At 34.3% G+C, this 25,693-nt stretch overlaps 3 protein-coding genes, 1 long non-coding RNA gene and 5 other non-coding genes across 17 annotated transcripts in view; 3 read left to right on the top strand and 6 right to left on the bottom strand.

The window, feature by feature from the left end:
- The window catches only part of LOC107412265 (cysteine synthase), a 113,574-nt gene extending 91,909 nt beyond the window's left edge, over positions 1 to 21,665 (top strand). Inside the window, exons 1-11 of one of the 7 annotated variants that reach the window (XM_048468215.2) lie at positions 16,332 to 16,478; positions 18,334 to 18,390; positions 18,494 to 18,603; positions 18,826 to 18,883; positions 19,350 to 19,613; positions 19,683 to 19,820; positions 19,959 to 20,010; positions 20,283 to 20,362; positions 20,901 to 20,960; positions 21,108 to 21,188; positions 21,376 to 21,665. In XM_048468215.2, coding sequence (XP_048324172.1) covers positions 16,473 to 16,478; positions 18,334 to 18,390; positions 18,494 to 18,603; positions 18,826 to 18,883; positions 19,350 to 19,613; positions 19,683 to 19,820; positions 19,959 to 20,010; positions 20,283 to 20,362; positions 20,901 to 20,960; positions 21,108 to 21,188; positions 21,376 to 21,465 — 996 coding nt within the window. In that variant the 5' untranslated portion in view covers positions 16,332 to 16,472 and the 3' untranslated portion in view covers positions 21,466 to 21,665. Of the gene's footprint in view, positions 1 to 16,331; positions 16,479 to 16,791; positions 17,023 to 17,149; positions 17,172 to 17,225; positions 17,692 to 18,333; positions 18,391 to 18,493; positions 18,604 to 18,825; positions 18,884 to 19,349; positions 19,614 to 19,682; positions 19,821 to 19,958; positions 20,130 to 20,239; positions 20,364 to 20,900; positions 20,961 to 21,107; positions 21,189 to 21,375 lie in introns of those variants that run through there. The other 6 variants (XM_016019999.4, XM_016020002.4, XM_016020000.4 and 3 more) reach the window with 6 other exon arrangements.
- LOC107412269 (cysteine synthase) lies at positions 5,410 to 9,844 on the top strand. Of its 2 annotated transcripts, XM_016020011.4 has the most exons (12): positions 5,410 to 5,614; positions 5,714 to 5,839; positions 6,341 to 6,408; positions 6,515 to 6,624; positions 6,885 to 6,942; positions 7,471 to 7,734; positions 7,816 to 7,953; positions 8,085 to 8,136; positions 8,753 to 8,832; positions 8,978 to 9,037; positions 9,214 to 9,294; positions 9,523 to 9,844. In XM_016020011.4, the coding sequence occupies exons 3-12, from the start codon at positions 6,367 to 6,369 to the stop codon at positions 9,613 to 9,615; spliced, it is 978 nt and encodes a 325-aa protein (XP_015875497.1). In that variant the 5' UTR covers positions 5,410 to 5,614; positions 5,714 to 5,839; positions 6,341 to 6,366; the 3' UTR covers positions 9,616 to 9,844. The 2 variants fall into 2 exon arrangements, with proteins under 2 accessions (XP_015875497.1, XP_015875498.1); XM_016020012.4 differs by lacking the exon at positions 5,714 to 5,839 and having other exon boundaries at positions 5,410 to 5,669.
- LOC112490812 (U1 spliceosomal RNA) lies at positions 10,117 to 10,278 on the bottom strand. The gene has a single exon (XR_003055007.2). It is a non-coding gene; the product is annotated as a U1 spliceosomal RNA (small nuclear RNA).
- On the bottom strand, positions 11,161 to 11,320 carry LOC112490779 (U1 spliceosomal RNA). Its single transcript, XR_003054978.2, has one exon. It is a non-coding gene; the product is annotated as a U1 spliceosomal RNA (small nuclear RNA).
- Positions 11,863 to 12,023, bottom strand: LOC112490782 (U1 spliceosomal RNA). The gene has a single exon (XR_003054981.2). It is a non-coding gene; the product is annotated as a U1 spliceosomal RNA (small nuclear RNA).
- On the bottom strand, positions 13,335 to 13,493 carry LOC112490783 (U1 spliceosomal RNA). Its single transcript, XR_003054982.1, has one exon. It is a non-coding gene; the product is annotated as a U1 spliceosomal RNA (small nuclear RNA).
- Positions 14,002 to 14,163, bottom strand: LOC112490809 (U1 spliceosomal RNA). The gene has a single exon (XR_003055004.1). It is a non-coding gene; the product is annotated as a U1 spliceosomal RNA (small nuclear RNA).
- Positions 15,017 to 16,148, bottom strand: LOC125420885 (uncharacterized). Its single transcript, XR_007239162.2, has 2 exons — positions 15,480 to 16,148; positions 15,017 to 15,301 (listed from the first exon to the last, which is right to left on the bottom strand). It is a non-coding gene; the product is annotated as an uncharacterized LOC125420885 (long non-coding RNA).
- Positions 21,666 to 21,809: 144 nt separating the features above from the next.
- On the top strand, positions 21,810 to 25,389 carry LOC107412275 (cysteine synthase-like). Of its 2 annotated transcripts, XM_025070653.3 has the most exons (8): positions 21,810 to 23,011; positions 23,112 to 23,221; positions 23,328 to 23,401; positions 23,540 to 23,801; positions 23,877 to 24,012; positions 24,800 to 24,859; positions 24,954 to 25,034; positions 25,121 to 25,389. In XM_025070653.3, the coding sequence occupies exons 4-8, from the start codon at positions 23,626 to 23,628 to the stop codon at positions 25,208 to 25,210; spliced, it is 543 nt and encodes a 180-aa protein (XP_024926421.2). In that variant the 5' UTR covers positions 21,810 to 23,011; positions 23,112 to 23,221; positions 23,328 to 23,401; positions 23,540 to 23,625; the 3' UTR covers positions 25,211 to 25,389. The 2 variants fall into 2 exon arrangements, with proteins under 2 accessions (XP_024926421.2, XP_048324177.1); XM_048468220.2 differs by lacking the exons at positions 24,800 to 24,859; positions 24,954 to 25,034; positions 25,121 to 25,389 and adding an exon at positions 24,121 to 24,311.
- Positions 25,390 to 25,693: the final 304 nt, after the last annotated feature.

Below are 25,693 nucleotides of genomic sequence, written 5' to 3'. Positions count from 1 at the left end.
TCTCTTCCCCGAGATTTTTGTCAAATAAAAGCCACCGTGTGACACTATTCATTCCACGTGGACCAATCAGGTGATGACACGTGGTGTCACTGTGCACTTAAGCCAGATATAATAAAATATTACGGTATCCGACGAATTTCAAACGTCCATAACTTTTTAACCAAATGTCCGATTTAAGCGTGCCGCTAGTCTATGAACTCATATCGACGAGTACTTTACAACCATACAAGAGTCAAAACAAAATTACACCACAAGAAAAAGTCAACTCCGGCACCTTTTGGACTGTTTGCATCTCAACTTGTTTTGCCCATAACTTTCAAACCGTAACTCCGTTTTCGACGTGCTACTAGTCTACGAACTCGGGGCATCATGCCCTTCGCCACGGTACCCTGGTCAACTCGAAATTTCAACTGGAACAAAAAGTCAACTTTTGACCCGCTCGATCAATGGTCAACCTAGATCAACGTGCACGGATTCCGATGCGATTTGGGACGGGGTGTTACACTCCTCCTCATCACAGTTCCATCCTCTACCTCCTTTGAATCTACTTCCCAACCAAACTCCGCATATATTTTCTGGATTCATCAGGATAAGTTCATCCTCAATGCTCTTCTTGCTTCCATTAATAGTGATGTTTCTCATTTTGTCTCCACTGCCAAAACTTCTTACGAAGTCTGGACCAAACTCTCCAATAAATTTGCTAAACCTTCTAGATCTCACATCCTTCGCTTGCGAGAAAAACTAATTCGTCCACAAGGTGCTAGATCTATTACAGACTATCTCATGGATATCAAAACTACAACTGATGAACTTGCACTTTTCAACCAACCAATTCTTGAAGATGATCTGATTCTATATATTGTTAATGGCTTATCTCCAGTTTTTTAAGGACCAGAAATGACACCACGATCTACATGAACAACTCGTTGAACATGAAGGCTATCTCCAATGGCTTGACTCTCAATCTGCCAATCAAGTTGTTACTGCTCATATGGTAAGCAAATCTATGTCGAAATCAAAGTTCTCTTCTCGCGAAAACCAATCCATGTCCCATCCATTCCCTTCTTCATAAGCTTTCTCTCAAATCAATGGGTCTCGATATCATAACTTCAATAGATCCACGGGTTACAAAGGAAAATGTCAGTTATGTGATCAGCCAGACCATACTGCTAAATTCTATCCTGTTTTGAAGGAGCGATGGTCCTCCACTCCAAACAAATCCTTCCACACTCGTCGTTCAGCACCATCTCCTCAAGCTTTTCACTCCACATCTGTTCTTCAAAGCAATTCACTAGCTGAAGGCATTCTTGGTCCACCTCCCATCTCAACTAATTGGCTGCTGGATTCTAGTGCTTCACACCACATAACAAATGATTTCCATAATCTTTCCTTGCATTCTGATTATCATGGAATTGATGAAGTTGCTGTTAGCAGTGGTCGCACTCTTCTGATTACTCATACAAGTTCTGCTATATTAAACTCCCCCTCTAAGTCCTTCCATCTCACCAATGTTTTTTGGGTTCCTCATATGAAGAAAAACTTGCTCTCAATCTCTCAATTTTGCAAAAACAATAATGTTTCAGTTGAGTTTTTTTCTAAGTGTTTCTTGGTTAAGGACTTGCAGATAGGATTGGTTCTTCTCAGGGGTCCACATAAAGGTGGTACATATGAGCTGTCATCTATCATTCCCACGTCGTACTATATATATATATCTGTATTTTTGTTCGGCCATCATTGGGGTTTTTTAGGGTATCTCGAAATTTGGCTCACCTTGTACAAATCTTTCGATATTGGATTTGCTTCTCCCTGCCCGTGGTTTTTCCCGTCAAGGGTTTCCACGTTAATTGTGTGTTTGTTCTTCGATTTCTTTGTTTCTGTTGCCATTTGTTTTTTCTCCCAATTCCGTAACAGTCTTATTACCTGCTTTATTAAACTTGATTACGTAAAAACTGTGCCTTTTGTGATTCTCAGTAATCTGTGCATATCTTTGCAGTCTTTACAAACTGTGCTACTAATTTTCTTGGACTTAATACAAGAATAAATCTAGTACCTATCCGTAATCATGTATTTTGTGGCTAAATGAATATAGAAATGTGAAATGCTCCATGACAACAATATCTTTTCAATTTTGTGAAAGGATCTCACAAATTGTCCTGGCTTTCTTCCTTTCTTTGGTCTGTCAGAATTAATTGCTGTTTCTGAATATTTTTTCTGTTTTTAGTACCGTTTTGTGACAAAAAATTTACTCTATTCGGTCCCCAGGAGTCTTGGTTTTGCTCAAGCCACAACCATATGATGCACAGACAGAGAATTCACTGATGTTGAATGTATGAAAGTTTGAATGGAACGAAACCAGAGTTTGTGCACATATATATATATATATATATATCTATGTGTTCCATTTGGCTGGTGGGATACTTGCTAACAGCCTTTTTCCTACCATTTTAATATGAATGATCTTGAAGCCAAAAACTTCCTCTGGTCCATAATTCCAATAATGATGATAATGATAATGATAAAACAGCCTTGGCCATTGCAGTATTGGGGAGTTTTTAGTCCGACATGGAAAACAAGAAGAAAGTCAAAGAAGACAACAGATGAATAAAAACTTACCTGGAGTGGCCCAAGAAGACCCATGGCCTTTGCTCGGTGACCTCCATTGCACCTTAGAAGAGCCCCCAATGGCTTTTGGTAAGATGCTGTCCTTCTTAGGCTTTTAAACGAAATTTTATTAATGAAGTTGTTTTGTCGATTACTTCCCATTTTTTCTCTTATTTGGGTGCATATTTTTATATAACAATTAAAAAACCTGTTTGATGCCCTTCCTCGAGGAAGCAACCTCCCAAAAGGATCAACTCATCTGTTTGGTTTTTTTTTGTTTTTTTTTTTTTTGGGATTACAATATATGAATCCAAACTAAAGGCTGAGTTTTAGTAGTTTTTGCTTTTAGTCGATTTAGCTGTGCATCTTTTATCGGAAGAAGAAGAAAGATCAAATAGTCCCGCGAACACCAAGAATCCCAGTCATGTCCATGACTCTCGCCAGTAGTACGTCCTGTCACCTCCATTTAGTTGCAGCATCTCATTTGTTTTCCTTTTTATTTATTTATTTATATATATTTTTTTTGGGTTTACTTTGATCAATGGTATCTATGTAGGTAGTGCTTTTATTTTTTTTTTTTCTTGTTTTTTTGGATTTGGTTATGAATTTATATCAAAATTCGATGTTCATAAAAGAAAACAAAAAAAAAAAAAAACAATATATCTATTTTGATATGGATCCATATATAAATAGACAGTATCATAAGTTTTTTTCTATATATATATAAATTGTACAAACAAAACATATTGCTGACAAGTATATATAAACATCCTTTTAAAAAGAAAAATAATCAAAATCACTCAAATAATCAAAATCACTCACTTCCCAGGTTTGTTTGATATTCTTATTCATTGTCCTGTAAAAGTATTTGTAATTGTAATAATAATTATAAATCATAGGATCTGTTAGGATTATTAAAGCCAACCAAAATCATGGAATTAGAATACTCGGCATCCTGAGCTCGTATTTTCCATTTAAAAAAAATAGTAATTAATATACTTTTCATTTTTTTGGTAAAATTAATAAACTTTCATATTTGAAGTTGAAAAATGCAAATATAATATTTATTCATCAATCCACCAGCCAAATATTTGATGTTGATATTATAAATTATAATATTTGATGAGTTAAATGATTTAACAGAAGTCCTACCCATTTCATTCTTACAATATTGTTACATTTTTACATTTCGTATATTTTCTGTCAACACTGTAATTAATTATATTGATGAGAGCTAATCATCAATTATTTTATTGGGATTTTTAGGTGTTGAAAAAATCAGTCATCAATTGTTTTATTGGAACTTTTAGTTGTTGAAAAAATCACACACACTCAGTTGCATTACAAAAGTTGAGATTTAATTGCGAGCCTGAACTAGACGGTATTTTACTTCATTATTTATCTTAGCAATAAAGATCTTTTCCTTTCTGATAAAAAAAAAAAAAAAGTTGAGATTTAACGTTTGTATTTATGTAAAATTTCATAAAAAAAAATATTTAGAGTTCATTAAAAAATTATATTTAAGGAATAAATATAATTTTTTTTAATGAAAGTTATATATACATCATACTATTTATTTATTTACTTTTAACAGATATACATCGTATTAAGTATGTACTTTTTATAAGAAACATCAATTATTAAATTGTTCTCAAATTCAGCCAACTCAAATCTAACAAAGAAAAAACTAGGAGGTGTAATTGTGAATTTCAAGAAATTTAGTTTTATTTTTTAAGGAATTTAGTTAAATCATATTCCTTTTTTTTTTTTTTAATCTTACTATTGTTATTTTCTATATGCTATTTCCTAAGTTTAGAACCCGTGATAACTAATAAGAGAAAAGTGGATGTAAATTGCAATATTATATATCATCAATCTTTATCTATTTGTTTTTTTTTTCTTTGGTGGGGTTCCTAATGATTTATCATCACTAAAAAAATTATTAGTATTATAATGCACACCTAGAATTGATGGGCACCCATTACTTTGTTATAAAAAAGATGTAATTAGTCCTCTAAATTTATGGTTCTTTTATGATTAACAATAAACTAATCAAACCCATGAGTTCTTTTTATTTATTTATGTTTTCCTTTTCATATAGTGGATTGCAATGCTTTAATGGCTGGGGTCTCCATAAAATGAACAAAGATTGTTTTGTTCTTAGAAGCTATAAACCTTATTATGTAATCTTCTATAGACACACTACACATGTTTAATTCCTATTCAAAAAACAATATATTATTTAATTTTCTTTCCCTAATAAACCACCTGTGCGATGCACGGCATATGGTGACAGAAATTTATTTAGTCAAACAAGGAACTGCGATGAGGTGGATTTGGAGAAAGAAAAAAGATTGTACGCGTTTCATTTTGTAATTTGTGATATGAAAAAGGATGCAAAGGTAATTTAATGAAGGCCGGCGCTACATTTCCAATCGCTTTAGACAATTACAGCTTCTATCAACAATAATGGTTTTTGACCATCTTTTTTGCTTTCTTTCCTTTTTTTTTTTTTTTTTTTTTCAGTGAATAATGGTTTTTGACTATTAGATGAATATAATTATATCAAAATCCCCACCTGATATTTCTTAATAATTATTATACTAGCCCTAATCTAATCCAAGAAGAAAACAAAGTTACTATTTTTCTTTTTCTTTTTTTCTCTTTGTTTTGCAGCAAAAAGAAAAAAAAAAAGTTGTTATTTCTGATTTCTTTATTTGGCATTTTTAACCCATTTTTGACAGTAAAAGGAAAAAAAAGGGAAAAAAAAATAATAATAATACTGTATGAACCTTGCCTGGATATGCTGAAAGTACATAGTATTGTTGAATTTTCTACGGGAGAGAAGGAAAAACTATCTATTCTTAGAAAAGGAAAGAGGGTGCACGGGAAATTGTTCAAAGATATCAAAAAGACATCTAAACATAATGCCAGCGGAGATTCCTTTAAAAGTCCGCTAACTCTTTTGTCTCTGTATTCCGCATCTCTCTGAGTCTGAAGAAGAGTCTCCAAGGTCTTAATCTCTTGCACAGATAAGCCTCGCTTGGTCAGAATTTAATTTTAAGCTGGTAACTACAACTTACCAACATACTTTTTTGTTTTCATTTGCTAGCGATTCCATTGGATATCTCCCAAAACTCGTTTGCATTGTCTCAAAAATCTCTCAAAGGCGTTGTGTTTTTCTCTTCTGTATTTGGTGTGCTATTTGGTTTATTTGGGAATAAAAAAGAAAAAGAAGGTAATCTAAAAGTTTTGCTCTTTGCTTTCAACTTTTGCCAAATTTTAGTTTCAGAAATGCTTTTTACCATGAAGTATATACGTTTTTAGACTTGTGTACTTGCTGGGTCGGACAGGAATATGAATATAGTTTCTGTATTGGTATTTTCTTTTATAGTTGTTTAAAACCCTTATAATCTTTTAAAGTCGATGACAAAATGGAGGGATTAAAAAGAAAGAAAGGAAAAAAAAAAAATAAAAGTTAACTTGGAATTATAAGAAAAAAGGCTTCTTGTTGTTTCTGGGAAATGAAAAACCCATCAAGTGAACCAGTTCATTTCTTCAAAATTGAGATTTAAGATTCAAAAAGTTTAAACCAACTATTTTTTTTTTTGAAAATACATCAGAATGAAATATTGTTTTGTGTGCCATCACTTTAGCTAATTGATTCACAATTATATATAGGTATGCATTTTTTTTCCCCTCCTTCCTGATCCCTTTTGCTCTCTTTGGCTTTCTATAGGTTGGTTGCTCAGTTGTCTGATAAAAATGGTGGAGGAGAAGCCTGTGATTGCAAAAGATGTTACTGAAGTAAGCAATGTCCCATTTTCATCACTAACTTAAGATCTATTTGGTGTCCCAATATGAGGATCGTGGAGCTTATGATATACGTTTTTTTATTTGTTCTCATGTACAGCTAATTGGAAAAACACCATTGGTGTATCTCAACCATGTTGTAGATGGTTGTGCAGCCAAAATTGCGGCGAAGTTAGAGATGATGGAACCCTGCTCTAGTGTCAAGGACAGGTAATGATCTTCTTTTAGTGATAATTGTTAGTAGGCTGTGCTTTTTTGTATAGAAAAGGATATGACTGGAAATTCATTACTCCATTGATAGTAATTTTGGTTTTTATTAATTTAAAGAGGATTACAAGGTTGCAAATAACAAAATTAGTCCTTTAAGGGCCATAGCCAAGTCTTTTCCACGCAGTTGAATATTGGCTCAGAATTTTTACATATTGATTGTATTATTTTTCATTAATTTGTATGCACGATCTTCATTGTAGGATTGGATATAGTATGATTGAAGATGCAGAGAAGAAAGGTCTTATTACCCCGGGTGAGGTTAGTATTACTTCCCTTTGCTTGTTATACATTACAGCATATCTTTACATGTGACCATCTGATATAATGATCTAAGGTCAAGTTGTGTCACTGTTTGCATCATATACTTTGATACCAGCTTTGAACTCCTCAAAATGACATTTGTCATGGTGCATTTCATCATGATTTAATTTGTTCATAAAAAATCCACAATGAACATATATGCAAAGTGATAAGGTTTCTGAAGAGTTTTGTCTCATGAACCATAGCAAGCACTATCTGAACAGGGAATAAATATGTAAATTCTTGGCAGAATTTCTATTACAAGTGTCTCATATAATACTTGTCCCATGAAAGAATTGTTTGCTTTGAATCAAGATTCACTCTCAACATGATGTGCAGTTCCTACTTTCACCCTCACTGTATCAAAAAAATTTAATGATTAATGAACTGGTTGCTTATCCATACCATGGTCATGTTTTTATAATTTCTGGGATATTTGGTGAAGGAAACTTTTGACATGACAAATTTCTATGTTACATCCTGTAGAGTATCCTTATTGAGCCTACAAGTGGTAATACTGGCATTGGGTTGGCATTCATGGCAGCTGCTAAGGGTTACAAACTAATCATCACTATGCCTTCTTCTATGAGTCTTGAAAGGAGAACTATTCTTCGTGCTTTTGGAGCTGAGCTAGTTCTCACAGATCCAGCTAGGGGCATGAAAGGGGCTGTTCAAAAGGCAGAAGAGATCCGGGACAAGACACCCAATTCTTATATGCTTCAACAATTTGAAAATCCTGCAAATCCAAAGGTATCAAATACAACAACGTTTTTCTTCCACTATGACTAGTTGGCTATGGAGATTTGTCTCACATTTCTCTTATCTGTTTAGATCCATTATGAGACTACTGGACCAGAGATTTGGAAAAGCTCTGCGGGGAAAGTTGATGCCCTTGTTTCTGGGATAGGGACTGGGGGTACAGTAACAGGTGCAGGGAAGTATCTCAAAGAACAAAACCCTGACATTAAGGTTGGACTTTTGCACTCAGAAAAAAAAGATATTATACATAATTGTTATGTTTCTCACACAAACATATATATATATATATATATATTTTTTTTTTCTAAGTTGTGATTCACTCCTTGCTCTTTCTTATTTAGCTCTATGGTGTAGAACCTGTTGAAAGTGCCATATTGTCTGGTGGAAAGCCTGGTAAGTCATGAATCCTGCTAATTCTGTTAATGGCATTCTTCCCTTTTTGCTATGCTTTTGTTGCTTGCTTGGTCGCATTTTTATGATATTCCTTCACTACTACTAGTATGGTTGCTTCTGTAGCTTCTGTTAGTTACAAAATTGGACTAGAAAAGGTATCTTTGGACTCCTACTGACAAGCATCCACCGTATCTTCTCGAAAACCTATATGTTGTTTTACCATTTTATTTTTTTCCTTTTTCTTTTAGTTGACCTTGTGTTATTAACATTACATTGCATCTCTATTTCAATGGTCCTGCTGCATTGCATGCCATAGGTTTCCTGAACGAATTTCTCTCATATGTTAAAAAACTCGACTTCACCTCAATTTGGCAGGGGAATGAGATAGTATTTCTTACAAGTACATTAAGGCATCATTCGACATTTGTGAAATTCTTTTAATTAATTAGATATCTATATGATTCCCTTGAATTAAAGATTACTGTTGATGACATTGACTTATCCAAATTTTCATTTGAGACTTTTCCCTATATTGCTTTTGGATATTTTTTGTCAAGATTATTTTAATTCCTTTCCGTTGGAAGTGACAGTTTCTTTGCATGCTTATTTGTTGAAGGTCCACATAAGATTCAAGGAATTGGTGCTGGCTTCATCCCTGGAGTTTTGGATGTCAATTTACTTGATGAAGTTGTTCAAGTAGGTCCCAAAACTTTAAAAAAGAGGATGCACTCCTTTATCATGCATTCAATATTATGCATTTTTCCATTTGTGCTGAGCTTCAAGCTCGTATTAGAGAGCTAAAAGCCTAAGACTGTGTATAATGCTTTTTTTTACACTGCAGATATCAAGTGAGGAAGCTATTGAAACTGCCAAGACTCTTGCCTTAAAGGAGGGTTTGCTGGTAAGTTAGATACTTCCTATGATGTTTTCTGTCAAAAGACCTCTACTTTTATTTGGTTTACTTTAGCACTTCATTCTCTCTTGTCCCTGATTTTCTTAATTCATAAACATTGGGGTTTTGTTGTTGGGATCTTTATCTTCTATGTTTAGTGGTAGTGATGGCAACATGCAATGCAGGTTGGTATATCATCTGGTGCTGCTGCTGCAGCTGCAATCAAGATAGCACATAGACCAGAAAACGCTGGAAAACTCATTGTTGTAAGATTATATTGGCTCTGTTTTTGTTCCATCTTTAGCGGTTTGCTTTTTGTATCTTCACTCGTGTGCTTCCTGCTACAAAAGTTCTCATTTCTTCAATAGCCATCCGACTTGTATTGCCAATGCTCCACATATTTTATTCCTCAAATTTTTAGCGGGATTACTTACAACTAGTATAAATAGTTTTTTTTTTTTTTTTTTTTTTTTTTCCTTCCTTAATATCCACAGGTTGTCTTCCCCAGCTTTGGAGAGCGTTATCTCTCGTCTGTGCTTTTTGAGTCTGTAAAGAAGGAGGCAGAAAGTTTGGTTTTTGAGCCCTGAAATGTTCCCTTCCTGTAAAAGGAGCCGTTAAAATTTCAAGCCTACAAGTAGGGAGGTGTAGTCGGCAAGTTGCAATTTGGTTTTAGTTTGGAAGTTTTTACTTGTCCAAGTCAGTCTGAATAAAAGCAGTGAATGATATGGTGGGTGGCTTTTTTCTGTTTACACATGAATGTATTGAAGTTTGTATGAACTGATTGAGAACTCTTAAATTGCAAGACTTGGTGATCAATTAGTTGTTGCAAAATACATTAGTTGTTTTATCCACAGTTACCAACCACCAACAGCAAAATGTTTTGTTATAGAATTTCAAATTTGATTGGCTAGGTCAAGCCCCTCCTGATTTTTACGGGAGCCAACAAGTTTGTCGAAGCCACCTTAAAATATCTAATAAACTAATGGAAGCTACTCCTTACATGGACAATAATTTAATTTGTTGACAAACTATTTTAATTTGTTTTTTCAACTTCCGAAGTGGAACAAAACTTTCAACGCTAGAATTGGACAGGGGACGCGCGAACGCAGGCCCCCGCTGCCACAAATTATGACGTTGGCTCTCCTACTTTGAGGAGACCATAAGCTAGCACCCCTCCCAAGTGCAATGAAGGTCACTAGCCTAGGCCATGGGTCTTCTTGATCGCCCATTGACCCCGTCCAGGTAAGTGATTTGCTCAGTGCACTTTGCTCCTCCTTTATAGTCCCTACTGATGCCTCAACATTTCATTCACTCTCCATATGGGACATACAACTGCACTGCCAGTTTGGGGATTTCTGATATTTTTATTAATATTTTCATGTTACGTCCCACGGGTTATTAATTCAATATTCTGACTTTTAAACAAATTATTATTCAAAGTGGGCCAAAGAGTTTTACCGAATGATTAAAATCTATTGTCCACCCAAAAAAAAAAAAAAAGAAAAAAAAAAAAGAATAAAATCCATCAACCAATGGGTTTTGAAACTTGAAAGAGTAACCAGCGAGCCAACAAGATTGGATTCCACTTTCTATACACACTAGTACTATGCTGTTCGTTTGAAGTAAAATTACGTTCTTATTAGATCCCAAGAAGATGCTGATGCTCATTGCCATGTTCAAAAGTTTTATTTATTATTATTATTATTTTTTGACAGACGGCCGTTCCATTTTTCTAAAATTTCCTTTGGAAAAAGTTCTGTTCCTTAGATAATTTAGATATCAAAAACCAAAGTTCGTAAAACTTGCCAAATGTTATCTATCAATGCATTAAGCATTTGATACAAGATTACCAACTGAGTAGGTTTTTAAAAGCTACAGAGGATTCGAAATTGACAAAAGCTTTCTGGGTCTTGATTTGCGAAACCTCACTTTGAAAAATGTCACAAAGTTCCAATTCTTTGGGTATGCTTTCAACTTTCAAATAGTTGCCCAATTTCAATATCACCCGAAAAATCACAAAGTTCAAATTCTATGGGTATGCTTTCGACTTTCCAATAGTTAAAACATAGAACACAATTGATGTTACATCCACCGATATTTTTCAAGTCAGAACTTGTTAGACTGAAATTGGACAGGGGCCGCGCGAACGCTGGCCCCCACTACCACAAATTATGACGTTGGCTCCCACACTTGGTGAGACCATAGACGGGCACCCCTCCAAAGTGCAATGGAGGCCACCAATCCAGGCCATGAGCCTTCTTGATCGCCCATTGACCCCGTCCAGGTAAGTATGTTTCATCGAAACTACTCCGTCCTTTTTTATAGCCCTATGCTCGCCTCCATCATCTATTCTCAGACAATATGGGACTCCACGCACTTTTATTGTGCATCCTATTCCTTGTCTATTTAGAAAATTCAATGACACTCTGTTTCGTCTTCCACCACTTGTGTTACAAACGATATGCCAATCTCCTTTGGCCTCATTTGTATGGCAAACCCAGTAATGAAAAATTGGGTAATTCTAACTTATAATTCGAGCACTTTCATATATATATGTATAGGCGTTTGTATTGACGCCAGACTATATGAGATGTTCTTAATATAAAACAACTATAGTAAAATTAGTTAATTCAGAAACTATTGCTGATCAATAATTGACAATGAATTACAATGTGAACAAAAGTAGCTTTGGCCGTTGGACAAGTGAAATCTCTAAGCTATTTTGGTCATTGGACAGGTGAATTACAATCTGAACAACAGTTGTGATCGAGCAAAACAATTCTTCAGTTATCAGAGGCAATTAGAAGTGAAACAAAACTTCAGATATAATTTAATAAGGGCCGCGCGAACGCAGGCCCCCACTACCACAAATTATGACGTAGGCTCTCCCACTATGAGGAGACCTTAGGCGGGCACCCCTCCCAAGTGCAATGGAGTTTGTCAACCCAGGCCATGAGTCTTATTGTTCACCCATTGACCCCGTCCAGGTAAGTATGTTCTACGGTGTTCTTTGCTTTTTATTTATACAAACTCAGTTTACTCCCTTTCCTAGCGTAAGGGTGATGTGGGATATTATTGTTTGTTTTGTAATGATCCATCAAGATATGTCTTTTATTATTATTATTTGAATAAATAGAGATCTAGTCTTATACCGGCTGGGTATGATTTGGACCTTATTTATTTATTTATTTTATTTATTTATTTTTTTTGAATGAATGGTATGATTCACACCATGAATTTGGTAATTTGGTATTTTCTCTGTAAAGTACAACAGAATTTGTAGTTGTTTAGGCCGCTAGAGATTATATGTTCTCTTGCTGTTAATCTTATCTGATAAAACCCCTCTATGTAAAAAGTCCTCTTCTATTTGATGGGAAAATTCATATGATTTGCAAGTTTGTACCGAGAAGATTGCTGCTGAGTTCACTACATAAAAAGTATTTATTCATTACTCAATCTCTGTATCAATAATATCAAGCCCTCCAAACTTTTCAAATTGTAGAAGCCATTAAAGGGAAACTTATATTGGAGAAGTTGTGTACGGTGGAATTTTTCACATGAAATGAGAATAAGAGCCGTAGTTGATTGGCACTTATATGTGAAGTTTTGTTGGAAACAGGATTCCTAGGGCTACAAATTTGCAAGTACAAAACTGCCTTGTTTGGCATAAAAGATGTGGCTTGATGAACTTCAAAAAAAAAAAAAAGACATACATCCACGTGTACTACTTCAAAGATAACACCTGTTTAGAGATAAGTAGAAATAAGTACCAGAATCTCCAAGGATTTAGGACCACCCAACTCAGATAAAGCTGCATTTTTCCTTCCAAGACGTATGGCTATTAGAACACAAATCTTACATGTACAATAAGTTCCTTTCTCATATTGAATCACTTTTTGGCATACAAGGAGTTTCATTTTATATCAAGTGAAAATAACAAAATATAAGAAACAGTATAATTTAAGAGGGATGGGGGTGGGACTCCTTTTTCCTTTTTTTGGTAAACATTGGGTGGGAACTTTGAGGCAGTGATGCAAATATTGAACTATGGAAAGCTCTCTTTCTTCCTCTTTATGGAGGCCTAAGGTTGAATCCCAAATTATATTTCAAATTTGAGTAGCATCACCATAACCAAGTATTTAACCATATGATAAATTCAATCGATTGGACACCGAATTTTGCAAAATAATTATACCAATTGAACAAAAAAATAAAAAATTTGTCACTTACATTAATTATTTATTTAAAAATTTTCAAATGAATAAAAAATGAGCTGGTTAAAAAATAAATTAAGTACATGGATTAAGAGGGGCCGCGCGAACACAGCCCCCGCTACCACAAATTATGACGTACAGTCTCCACAGAAGGGAGATGTTAGGCGGGTGCACCTCCAAAGTGCAATGGAAGCCACCTGCCTAGGCCATGGGCCTTCTTGATCACCCATTGACCCCGTCCAGGTATGTAAGTTTTTACGTAGTCCTTCTTCTTCTATTTATTGCTTCTTATCCACACTCTTCTTGGTCTTTTCCCAATGTGGGACATTTTTCATTTGCCTTTGCAAAACATAACATCACCCACCCCCTGCTTTCATATACATGTCTTCTTCAACTAACAATTCTGACCTCCTTTATATTATTCTAGCAAAAACAAAATTATCCCAAATACTCTCACTGTTACTCAAATATATTTTAACTTTTCAGATAAATAAGGGCCCTAAATCGGCTTCAAAGTCATCAGAAATATATTTAAGTGCCCTAAATAGCCTTCAAAGTCAGATCATTAACATGGTCTATCACTGGAAGAATAAGCCAAAAAGATTAACATGACCAAGAAATCTACAACTGAAAACAGTAGTCAAATTGTTCTATTTGAATTAAATATGTAACAAAGAAAATTGAAATCAGAATCGAACAGTTGCCACCTTGTTCCGTTGGAATTAATTATTACACAAGAAAAATTGAAACTCGAATTGGACAGGGGCTGCGCGAACGCAAGCCCCCACTGCCACAAATTATGACGTTGGCTCTCCTACTTTGAGGAGACCATAGGCGGGCACCCCTCCGAAGTGCAATGGAGGTCACCAACCTAGGCCATGGGTCTACTTGATCACCCATTGACCCCGTCCAGGTAAGTATGTTTCACGGTTGGTCCTTGTTTCTCTTATATACATCCACCTCTTTTAGCATCTTCAGTTCCAAAACAATGTGGGACTTTCTGCCTTTTATGGGTCTTGACGCTTTGGGATTTTTGCGAGCACTTTTAAAGCTGCTAAATGGTTTAAGTAGCTGGAATTAAGTCACAGAAACAGATCGTAATCAAATCCCAATTTGTTTGTCATGGGTTTCTATGTTATAGATCATTAGATCTACCGATGCAGCGTTTGGTTCTATCATTATCATTATCATTTTCAGCTATTATACAAGCATTGTGTCACGCCAGTGGGGGTTCGCAAACGGTGTATGTAGTTTTTTATAAGGTGCATTCAGAACAAATCTTCCGTAATCTTAGTAAAGAAATTAAAAATGGGCTCCATGGGTCAGCAAACTTGATGAGAAAAAAGTTTTCAAGTGGGCCGTTTTTGTTTATTTATTTATTTTTTATATACCTCTAACAACTAAACCTAAGATATTTTTTATTTGGGCTCTACTCTATCCATCATAATGTTGACGCTTGCCACACGAAATTTTATTAGAAATTATTATTTATAAGAAGTGCTAAGAATAGTTACAATTTACCCCCCAAAAAAAAAAAAAAAAAATTGCATCGAATATACTTTTAAAAATTTGTAATATGGGAATGCTACCTGGTTAATCAATCTCATTCATGCATACTTTATGAAAGAAACTAAGAAAGATGCCCGCATTAGATGAGTCATGAGTCGTGAGCCTCCTAACACTGTTTGTCCAAGTCCAACCAATTGTCCAGGACCATGATTTTTTTTTTATTTAATTGTTTTTTAATCATTTCATAGGTATACTGTTGTAAGGATAATATCAACCAAGTCAATCTTATAACAACCGCGAATTTTATTTTATTTTTTTTGTTAGTGTGTGTCTTCGTCAGTCAAGGTCAACTATGGCAATAGATTTTAACCTGCATTAAAACCACTGCAGCATTACTCTATACCTTCTATGTATGTACTGCCTAACATAAACATTACATAGGCATGGAGTACTTATTCTGACCAACGTAAATGATTCTGAAATACCAACATGATACAAGATTCATACAGATGTTTTGCTTCTTCTTAGAAGTTTTGGAATCCTTCTGAATCTGAAAAAGAAAAGAAAAAAAAAATGTCAAATTTATTTCCCAACATTTCTTCGATTTCATACATTGTATTTATAGCTAGCTATATGCCTATAACATTAATACGGATTAGTACGTACTTAGTACATTGTATATACAGCTAGCTATAAGTCTGTAACATTAACACAGATTAGTTACGTACTTAGTAGTATCTTTTAGCATTATGCAAAATCAGCGTTATCAGATTTCTTTGCCCCATGCTAGCGGCATGTGATTGAGTAGCACATTTCAGCGATCTATCGTGGCTTTTGATGATATTATATTTCGAGTTAGACATACATATATGTATTTTGGCAGATGATTTCGAGTTAGACATGTGGTGTTTAAGATGCAAATCTTTCCAAATCTTTATAAACGTTAAAAAATGTTTTGTCATTTAATAAATATTTCTTCCGTTAAGAAAAATGATATTTCATAACTTTATTGTGTGCACGCGTTGAATATTTATTTTGTTTTTATTTAACATATGAATATTAGTGTGATTATTGAATGCCAGAACAAACAAAAAGACAGAAGAAGAAAATTTTATGAACTTCAATGGAAAAGCATATATTTTGTCATTTAATAGATATTTCTTCCGTTAAGAAAAATGACATTTCATAACTTTATTATGTGCACGCATTGAATTTTTATTTTGTTTTTATTTAATATATGAATATTAGTGTGATTATTGAATGCCAGAACAAACAAAATGACAGAAGAATAAAATTTTATGAACTTCAATGGAAAAGCATATATTTTGTCATTTAACAGATATTTCTTCCGTTAAGAAAAATGATATTTCATAACTTTATTATGTGCACGCGTTGAATTTTTATTTTGTTTTTATTTAATATTACGAATATTAGTGTGATTATTGAATGCCAGAACAAACAAAATGACAGAAGAAGAAAATTTTATGAACTTCAATGGAGAAGCAAATATTGTTTTGCTGCCTTCTTAATGTTGCTTTTTCCAGACATATTATAAAATATGGATATTTCAAGAGCAATATACTTTTTATTTAATTATTAGTGGACATAGTGTTTTCTATTTTGGATTTTTTGTAATTTCTTTTCAGACCACGCGTTGGAAGTAGTTGTTGCCAAACTGACAAGTGCCAATCATCCGAGTCATCTTATTTATTTATTTTTCTATGATGGTAAATTTTTGTTTGGTTTAGTTTATTGACTCTTCTCCCAGTAGTGGAAAATGCAAGTTAATGCTGCTCACGACCTTCTTTTTGGAAATTTTCATTCGTGACATTTCACATTTTGACTTGAAAAGCACAAGGCGATTATGTTTTGTTTATTTTATTTTGACGTTTTTTATTTTCATATTTGTTTTGTTTTATTGTTATTGGAACACTTCTTTTATTCCTCTCAAAAATGGTTGAAGAAGATATGGTAACAAAATTTAAGAACACAGAAATTATTTATTTATTGTTTTGTTTTTTCTAAATCCCAGTAGTAACCCTGTGCAAGAGCAAGAAGCCAAAGTCTTATCGTGGTAACCGCTGTAAAGCGGAAAGGTTGAGGAAGATGGAGGCCAGTCACACAAAAATCCACCAGAAAAGGACATCTTTATCTTTATATAAAACCATAATTGCGTGTGTGTGTGTATCTATATATATATGTCAGACCCACATGCCCAATCTGTTTCTAATCTCATTACCAAAAAAAATCTGTTCTAATCTATTTGCAGAGGTGAGATAAGGTTATTATAATGTTTTTGGGTCTTTTCTGGTGTGGTGAAAATTTTGGCTGCTTTTAAGTTTTTTGGTAGACCTTTTTTTTTTCTTTTTTTTCCTTGTTTGTTTGTTTTGGTGCTAGAAGATTTTGTCAGGGGACTACTGGTACTTGAACTTTATTTGCTTTTGCTTTCTTTCTAATTCTTTTGTTTGTGCGATTACTGAGTTTTGAATAGTTTTGGGCTTTGGAGTTTGGATAAGTGAAAATGGAAAAAAAGGAAGATTTTTTATTATTATAAATCCTCAATCACTTGTGTTATTACAATATTCGACTTTTCAATGTTTTAGTAAATGCCTTTGGGAACTTTCTTTCAACTAGTCTTTTATTATCTTTTTTTTTTTTTTTTTCCTTGAAAGAAAAAAAATAAATTTCTGACTAAGAACCGTCGACTATTTAACATATATTTGCTTTCATCTTTAAATGTTGAATGGTTCTTCGTCATACGCAGCGCACTGATCTATGACTTTTGGTGATGTATATTGGAAAAACTTGCATTTACAGATCGTCCCAATTTAGAACTCAAATTATTTACAGCTTTGATCTCTTTTTCTGCTTTGGTTTGGTTGACTTTTGTATGAATCTGCAATTCTGTACTTAGCGGTCTGTCTAAACTTTTGGACTAAGGTCAGTTCTGTACTAGTTAGTGTATGTTTTTCTTCTGAATCAAATTTAATGTTCTGCTTATGCCAAGATAGCTGGTATAAACTTCTGGCTATCAAAATTTTGAATATGTTTACAAAATCTTGAAAAAATTGTCTCTGTAAAAGTCTTTCTTAATTTGAATTTTCATATATTTAATGGATTGGTTTTGCTTTTTCTTTCTTGTAATCTACATGGGTTAGTTTCTGACAAGATGAAAGTTTGGCTTTCTTCGTCGAACTTTTTGGACTTCTGCAGTAAATTACATATGCGTACTCTTGTTTCAGTTCAGTTTTTTGCTTTCAACTAATCGCTTGGAAGTTAAGTGGAATTTGTACTACTGCAAAATTGTATTATGAATTTGCTCACATCCTGGTTTTTGCATCCCAAGAAAAAGTAGTTTATGTCTGATTATGTATGCGAAGAATTGAAACTTATCAAACTTATGACACTGACTAAGAATGTTCTATACCGTTTTTGTCCAGTTTTTGGCTAACCACATTAATTCTTAATTGTTCTTAATGGTGCGACCTTACAGGGTCAATTTTTGTCTGTGGAAAATAAGAAGGCAGATCATTTCCATAGTTGTTCATCATCTTACACTTTTGCTTCTTTATCCTTTTGCAGTTTTTTGAAAAAAGTAACATGGAGGACAAGCACAGAATCAAGAAAGATGTTACTGAAGTGATTAACTTTATAAGAACTTTTACCTTTCATGCTGCTTTAGCTCTTCTGTATCTTTTTGCTTTTGGCTTACTGTCTTTTTCTATTATAATTTTGCTTGCAGTTAATTGGAAACACGCCGACAGTGTATCTCAATAATGTTGTGGATGGTTGTCTAGCCCGAATCGCTGCCAAGCTAGAGATGATGGAACCCTGCTCTAGTGTTAAAGACAGGTATACCTGCTTTCATATTTTCATATACATTTTGATTTTTGTTTGTACAATAGTGTAAGCATGTGTTGGCTTGATATGCATGGTTAGACCAACTTCATTACAGTTTAACCATTTAGTTTTTGGTAACTTGACTATGAGCAATTTAGCAATAATGAGATTCATTTTGCGCTGTTACCACCTTTAATTGATTGTCTCACATAGGTCTTAATCTTTGGAATGCAGGATTGCACACAGTATGATTCAGGACGCAGAGGATAAGGGTCTTATCACACCGGGGAAGGTTAGTAATGAAGATTTCTCATGTCTATGGATAATTATTTAGTTGGTCATGCAGATTTTTGCACAGCTTAAAAATTAAGAAGTTATTACACTCCACTGCATCCTATAGTTTCCTTACCATTACAGTTGTATTGCACTTTTACCAATTGCATGCCTTTTGTCCAACATAAGTTTTCAATAGATGCATGCGAAAACTTACTACCTTCATTTTTGTCCAACATAAGTTTTCAACAGATGCATGCTAAAACTTACTAGCTTCATTACATCTCCTAGTCACTTCAGTATACTTTTCATTCATCTATTTGACTATTTCATGATGTTATTTTCTCTTTATCATGTTTCTGGGCTTAAGAATTTGTTTAAGCAAGGGCAGCTGCCACAAATGTAATATAATTTATTGAATGTTTGAGCTAACACATTCCATTGGTTCTGGTCATGGCTTGAACAATTTGATGGGGGCTTTAAAGACTGTCCTCATCGAGCCTACCAGTGGCAACACCGGCATTGGATTGGCATTCATTGCAGCAGTCAAGGGCTATAAGCTTAAACTAATCATGCCATCTTCAATGAGTATTGAAAGAAGAATTGTGCTTCGAGCTTTTGGAGCTGAGGTGTACCTCACAGATCCTGCTAAGGGCTTTAAAGGGGTTCTAGATAAGGCTGAGGAGGTGCTAGCTAACACACCTAACGGTTATATGCTTCAGCAATTTGAAAACCCTGCCAATCCAAAGGTAATCTTTCATTAATTGCAACATTTCTAGAAATACTATGATTTTTATTTATTTTCATTGTTTGTGCAGATTCATTATGATACCACTGGCCCAGAAATATGGAGAGACTCAGGAGGAAAAGTCGATGCCCTGGTTTCAGGGATAGGGACTGGGGGTACAGTAACTGGTGCTGGGAACTTCCTAAAGGAGCAAAACCCAGCAATCAAGGTTCACTTTTGTGCATGTCTGTGTGATACATATAGAAAAGAGAAGGGAAAAGGAAAAGGAAAGGAGATAGGGAGGGAGAGACAGTGAGCACTTATCATGTATAAAAAATTATATAATTTGTTTTTGTTTTATGTCTAGGTGTATGGGGTAGAGCCGGTTGAAAGTGCAATCTTGAATGGTGGACAGCCTGGTGAGTTAGTACTATTTTCTTCATTGTTGTTATAATATATCTATAGCTCTATGGTCCAAATCATGAACGGTGGTATGACAATTCAGACATGGAAGTAGAGCATATTAAGTTTTGTTGTTCACAGATTTTAGTAAATCTATCTCTTTAACTGTGCTTAAGCATGTATGCTCATGTCTTCATCATCACTTTAACTGGTCAAATTCCTTCCATCTATATATATTTTGGTGTTTCTGATTGATGTGCGAATTCAAATGACTTCTCTTGTCGAATAGGGAAGCATCTGATCCAAGGAATTGGTGCTGGTTTCATACCTGCTGTTCTGGATGTTGGCCTACTTGATGAAGTTATTCAGGTACTAAGTTTTGAAGCCTTTTATTTAGTTATTTATTTTTATTTTTTTTCCTGGTATATGCGAGTAAAGGAATTTTCCATGAATATATGAGAAATGCGAGTAAAGTGGTCTTTCATTCTAGTTATATTTTCTTTCACTTACCCAAAAAGCTTATCCATGATATATGATGGGTTAACCGTGGATGAATGAGTGGATTGCTGTGTGGAAATGTAAATAGACAATCATAAATATTGATTATGCTTTTTGATTTTTGGATGCTTCATCGAGAAACAAAATGCTGATTCAATTTTGGTTCAGGGTCCAAAGTGCATTACCGGCAATTCTTAAAGATTCAAACTTACAAATATTTTTATAACAATTCCATTGCATGTTAAACAACTATATTAAATACTACTGATAGTTACATAAATTGCTACTTTATTTACATGGCTGCTATTCTGTTTCCATATTAAATTAATAACTTAATCATCATTAGCTGCTAATTCAGGTAATGAATTTCCTTCTAATGACTGGCTTACATGCCTATGCAAAATTTCAGGTATCAAGCGAGGAAGCTATTGAAACTGCTAAGCAGCTTGCCCTGAAAGAAGGTTTGCTGGTATGGCATTTTTAATCATTTTTCAAGGATTCTACAAATGTTCTGATGCTTATGCTTTTGTTAAAATAAGAGTATGGTTTTTCTGTGATAGCTAGCATTTAACAGTTTCCAATTCTGATGCTAATTGTGAAAGCATATCTTTTGCAGGTAGGGATTTCATCTGGTGCTGCCGCTGCTGCTGCAATTAAGTTGGCAAAGAGGCCAGAAAATGCTGGAAAACTCATTGTTGTAAGTCTGCTTTTCTTCCTCTAATTGACACAAACTCAATTTGCTCTTTGATGCTAACTCTTTTTTTTTTTTTTTTTTTTTTTTTTTTTGGTAATTCACTTGTGTTTAAATCATAAAATCTGAAATTATGTAGTTCACTACATATTATGTTTGATTATTTTCCATTCATTTTTTGTCCCTCATGCAGGTTGTATTCCCAAGTTTTGGAGAACGTTATCTGTCTTCTGCATTGTTCGATTCCATTAGGCATGAGGCAGAAAACATGACTTTCGACTGAATGTATTTTGCTATATATATATATATATATATATATGTATGCTTTCAGCAGCCAATGGTTCTTGAACTGCCAAAACAACGCTATTTTTGTATGGAAATGGGAGCTTGAATTGGAACTAGTGCTTATGCCTTAAAATAAACAAATTTTGTATGTGACAAAGTTAATTTCTTGGTATATATATCCTATTGACAAAGCTCAAATTCTGTAATTGCTCATTATTTGACTGTTAGTTCTGAAATTCATTGTTCCTCTATCGCAACTGAAACATATAAAAATAAATAAATAAATAAAATCGTAGAGTTGAAGCAAGTAGGCCATTAATCTCTTTTGATAAACTTCACTAGTAATTGCAGAAAATGCAAGGCTTTAAGAAATGGAGGTGTAAACGAATAAACTTTGACAAAATTCTTGACAGAATGTTATTATGATGTCTATCCTTAGATTCCCTGGTAGCAAATTAAAATAAAACCAAAAATCCTGAAAAATATTCATGGGTTACACTTTTCTTATAGATTGCCTTTGGAAGTTGTCTTGCAATTTTGATTTTACAAAACAGGGCGTGTGCTGTTACACAATTTTTTTTTTTGGCGAATTGTTACATAAATTTGTTATATTGTGTGTATGACTTGAATAGCTCTATGGTGCGGATATCCATAATTTTTTTAACTTATGGATTCAGGACTCTTTTTTTTTTTTTTTTTTGGTTTTTTTTTCTCATAATCCTCATCATAGAACTGTTAATGACTTGAATACTTTGAAAAAGCCCACATGCTATCGAAGTGCAAATAGGTAGGGTAATGTAGGAAGCAGAGACCAAAAGTCACCGAGAAAAGCTTTTTTCTTTGATGATGATCAGGATGATGGAATTTCATTGACCAAAAACAGAGGAAAAAGGCAATCTTTACTGAAATTATAAACTACAGCAAATGGTCAGACCCGGCTGCTAAATGTATACTGGGTTTTAGCTTATTTGTTCTCTTATAGTATTCTTTTTTACAAGTTCCCCGATCTAAAGCTAGTGTATAATCATCTATTGGCTCCTTTGTTCAATCTGTTTGGTTTTACTAAGCTTTCAATCATATACTTCACTCTCACATTGATCAGTCAATAACTTTGTCCGCCACTATAATTTTTGACGGTGGGTCATTCGAGCTACCAAACAACCATATTTTCTTCATCATAACATTTTCTAGAGCTTTTGGTACTTTGATGTTTCCATTGTTGCTTGGTTAATTTTCTTTTCTAGTAATTATTAGATTTTTGATTGCGGTAAATATTCTTTGGCAAAAGTTTGAATCTCATTTTTAATTTTACTTACACGTGCTCTTTTTATCTGAATGGTTTTTGATCTTGAGTTTGGAGATTTTGAGTTTCATGTCAACTTTCATAAGGTTTTACTTTTACCCATCATAATTATCTTTGCTGCTAATTTTCGGAAGACAAAACTCAACATCAAAAAGTTTTTTTCTCGCTCTTTTGCAGTTTTTTTTAGAGAAGCAAGAACATGGAGGAGGATAAGAGTGCTATCAAGAAGGATGTTACTTAAGTAATTTCTCTTTATGGCTTATACACCTTTCATGTTGCTTCATCTATAGTGTATCTTTTTGGCTCAAATCTGCTCTCTTTCTATTGTTTGTCTTGTTTAGTTGATTGGCAATGCACCAATGGCATATCTCAACAATGTTGTGGATGATTGTGTAGCCCAAATTGCCGCCAAGCTGGAGTTGATGGAACCGTGCTCCAGTGTTAAAGACAGGTATGTTGTTTTCTTTTTCCATGTTTCAAAATGTTCTTCTCATTTGATTAACATGAGATCGAAACATTTGTTTAGAATCTTTTCTTTGATGTTAAATAACATAAAGGTGTTTTGGTACGCTGGATCGCTTACAGTATGATTCAAGATGCGGAGAATAAAGGTCTAATCATACCAGGAAAGGTTAGCAATTAAAATTCCCTGTGAATAGAGATGAGCTATTAAGCATATATTATGCAATGATAATTGTATTGTGCATTGTACATTTCGTGGAATGTTAATCTTCCCTTGATTGTGTGCTTGTATGATGGTGTTCTAAAGACTGTCCTATTGAGCCTACTAGTGGAAACACTGGAATTGGGTTGGCATTCATTGCAGCAATCAAGGGATACAAACTTATACTAACCATGCCAGCTTCAATGAGTCTCGAAAGAAGAATTGTGCTCCGAGCTTTTGGAGCTGAGGTGTACCTTACAGATCCTGCCAAGGCCTTTAAAGGTGGTCTTGAGAAGGCTGAAGAGCTTCTAAATAATATACCTAACAGTTATATGCTTCAGCAGTTTGAAAATCCTGCCAATCCAAGGTAATACTGCATTGATTGTGGTGTTGACTGGATAGTTGGATCCATATAGAACTTTTTCGTCATTTTCTTGTGCAGATTCATTATGAAACCACTGGCCCGGAAATATGGAGACTCAGGAGGGAAAGTTGATGCCCTGCTTGCAGGGATAGGGACAGGAGGGACAGCAACTGGTGCAGGGAAATTCCTTAAGGAGCTAAACCCAAATATCAAGGTTGACAATTTTGCTTCTGCGTGCAGATAGTGTAGGTATAGAGAGTGGGGAAGAGAGAGAGTAGTTATTGAATGTGCAAATAATGTAATTCATTTTGTTCATGTCTAGGTGTATGGGATAGAGCCAGTTGAAAGTGCTGTCTTGAGTGGTGGAGTTGCTGGTCTGCTTTCATTTTATAGTTTCCTCTTTCACCTTGTTCATTTCTGCATTCTTGGATCTTGTATGTTTGTGGAATTTTTGGTGAAGTTTTAGAAGTTTATGGATATCAGGCTTATTAGAAAGCCCCAAGTTTTCTGGTCTCGGCAATTATTATTGGTACTTTAATGCCTAAGTGAAACCATGGCATGGCAGGATTGCTAACTTAATGCAAAAAACTGTATGTTTAGCTGTAACTTTAAGGCCTAAAAATGAAGGATATGGTAATTAGATATGGAAGTAGCAATGCTCTTGGAGAATTGATTGTTTTAACAGCTTACTTGATTGTTTCTATAGGTTGTTTTTGAGACTAGAAATTGTAGTACATAATTTCAAATCTAAAGTGAGTTCACTAACTGGATACACAATAACAACACATGGAAATGTCGAAAGGGAAGCATTTGACCCAAGGACTTGGTGCTGGTATCATACCAGATGTTCTAGACTTTAGCATTCTTGATGAACTATTTCAAGTAAGTACTAAGGTCCAGTTTAACTTGGTATTTACTATAATCAATTAACATGTGAAATGCATTTCTTTTTGCTATTTTTGTTTCCATGGAAAAACATCTATAATTTTTTAACATTTCAGATATCAAGTGAGGAAGCTATTGAAACCGCTAAGCTGCTTGCCTTAAAAGAAGGTCTTCTGGTCTGGCTTTTGAAGTCACTCTTGATGGTTCTATTGATTTTATAGCACTCAATATTTCAGGATTTTCCAGTCATGATGTTGATAACTTATGCAGGTGGGGATTTCATCTGGGGCTGCAGCTGCCACTGCAATTAAGTTAGCGAAAAGGCCGGAAAATGCAGTAAAACTCATCGTTGTAAGTCTGGTTTTTCCTTCTTTCAATCCGCATAAAAATTCTATATACACTCTTTCCTAATGACATTTCTATTTATGTTCTTTCAGGCTGTCTTCCCCAGTGCTGGCGAACGTTACCTATCTTCTCCACTCTTTGATTCCATCAGGCACGAAGCAGAAAACATGACTTTTGATTGAAGTTTTTGGTCGCGTCCTTTCAAAATCAATCTATCTGGTTCATGCAATAGAAATTGTTACAACTTCACTTCTTATAATTTGTGTGGCACTAGTTCTCTCTGCTGGATGACTAAAATGCTGTGTATGACTATATGTGTATAGCCATAAATTAGCATGAAAGACCTATCTTTCTTTTGCTATGCTGCTTGTTTATTCCAGTACAGTTTTCAATACCCAGTGTATTTATAAGAACAACTAGAATTCATCATCATCATCATCATAAATAATAATAGAACACAACATGCCAATAATAATTGAGACAATGCTATTCAATATATGGGCAAATAATAGAGACACAACGTACCCATGATGAAACTTTTACAGCTAAATTAATATCTGCCCTAGGATTTGGAGTATTTTGAATCAGAGCTATTCTCTTTTTTTTTTTTCTTTTTTTTTTTCTTTTTTTTCTTTTTTTTTTTTTTGTTTGGGTAATATTGAATC

The sequence above is a fragment of the Ziziphus jujuba genome, chromosome 10, assembly GCF_031755915.1.
Source record: "Ziziphus jujuba cultivar Dongzao chromosome 10, ASM3175591v1".
In the NCBI taxonomy this organism is placed as follows: domain Eukaryota; kingdom Viridiplantae; phylum Streptophyta; class Magnoliopsida; order Rosales; family Rhamnaceae; genus Ziziphus; species Ziziphus jujuba.
The sequence above is the reverse complement of the archived record's forward strand: the minus strand, read 5'-3'. Positions and strand labels throughout refer to the sequence as shown.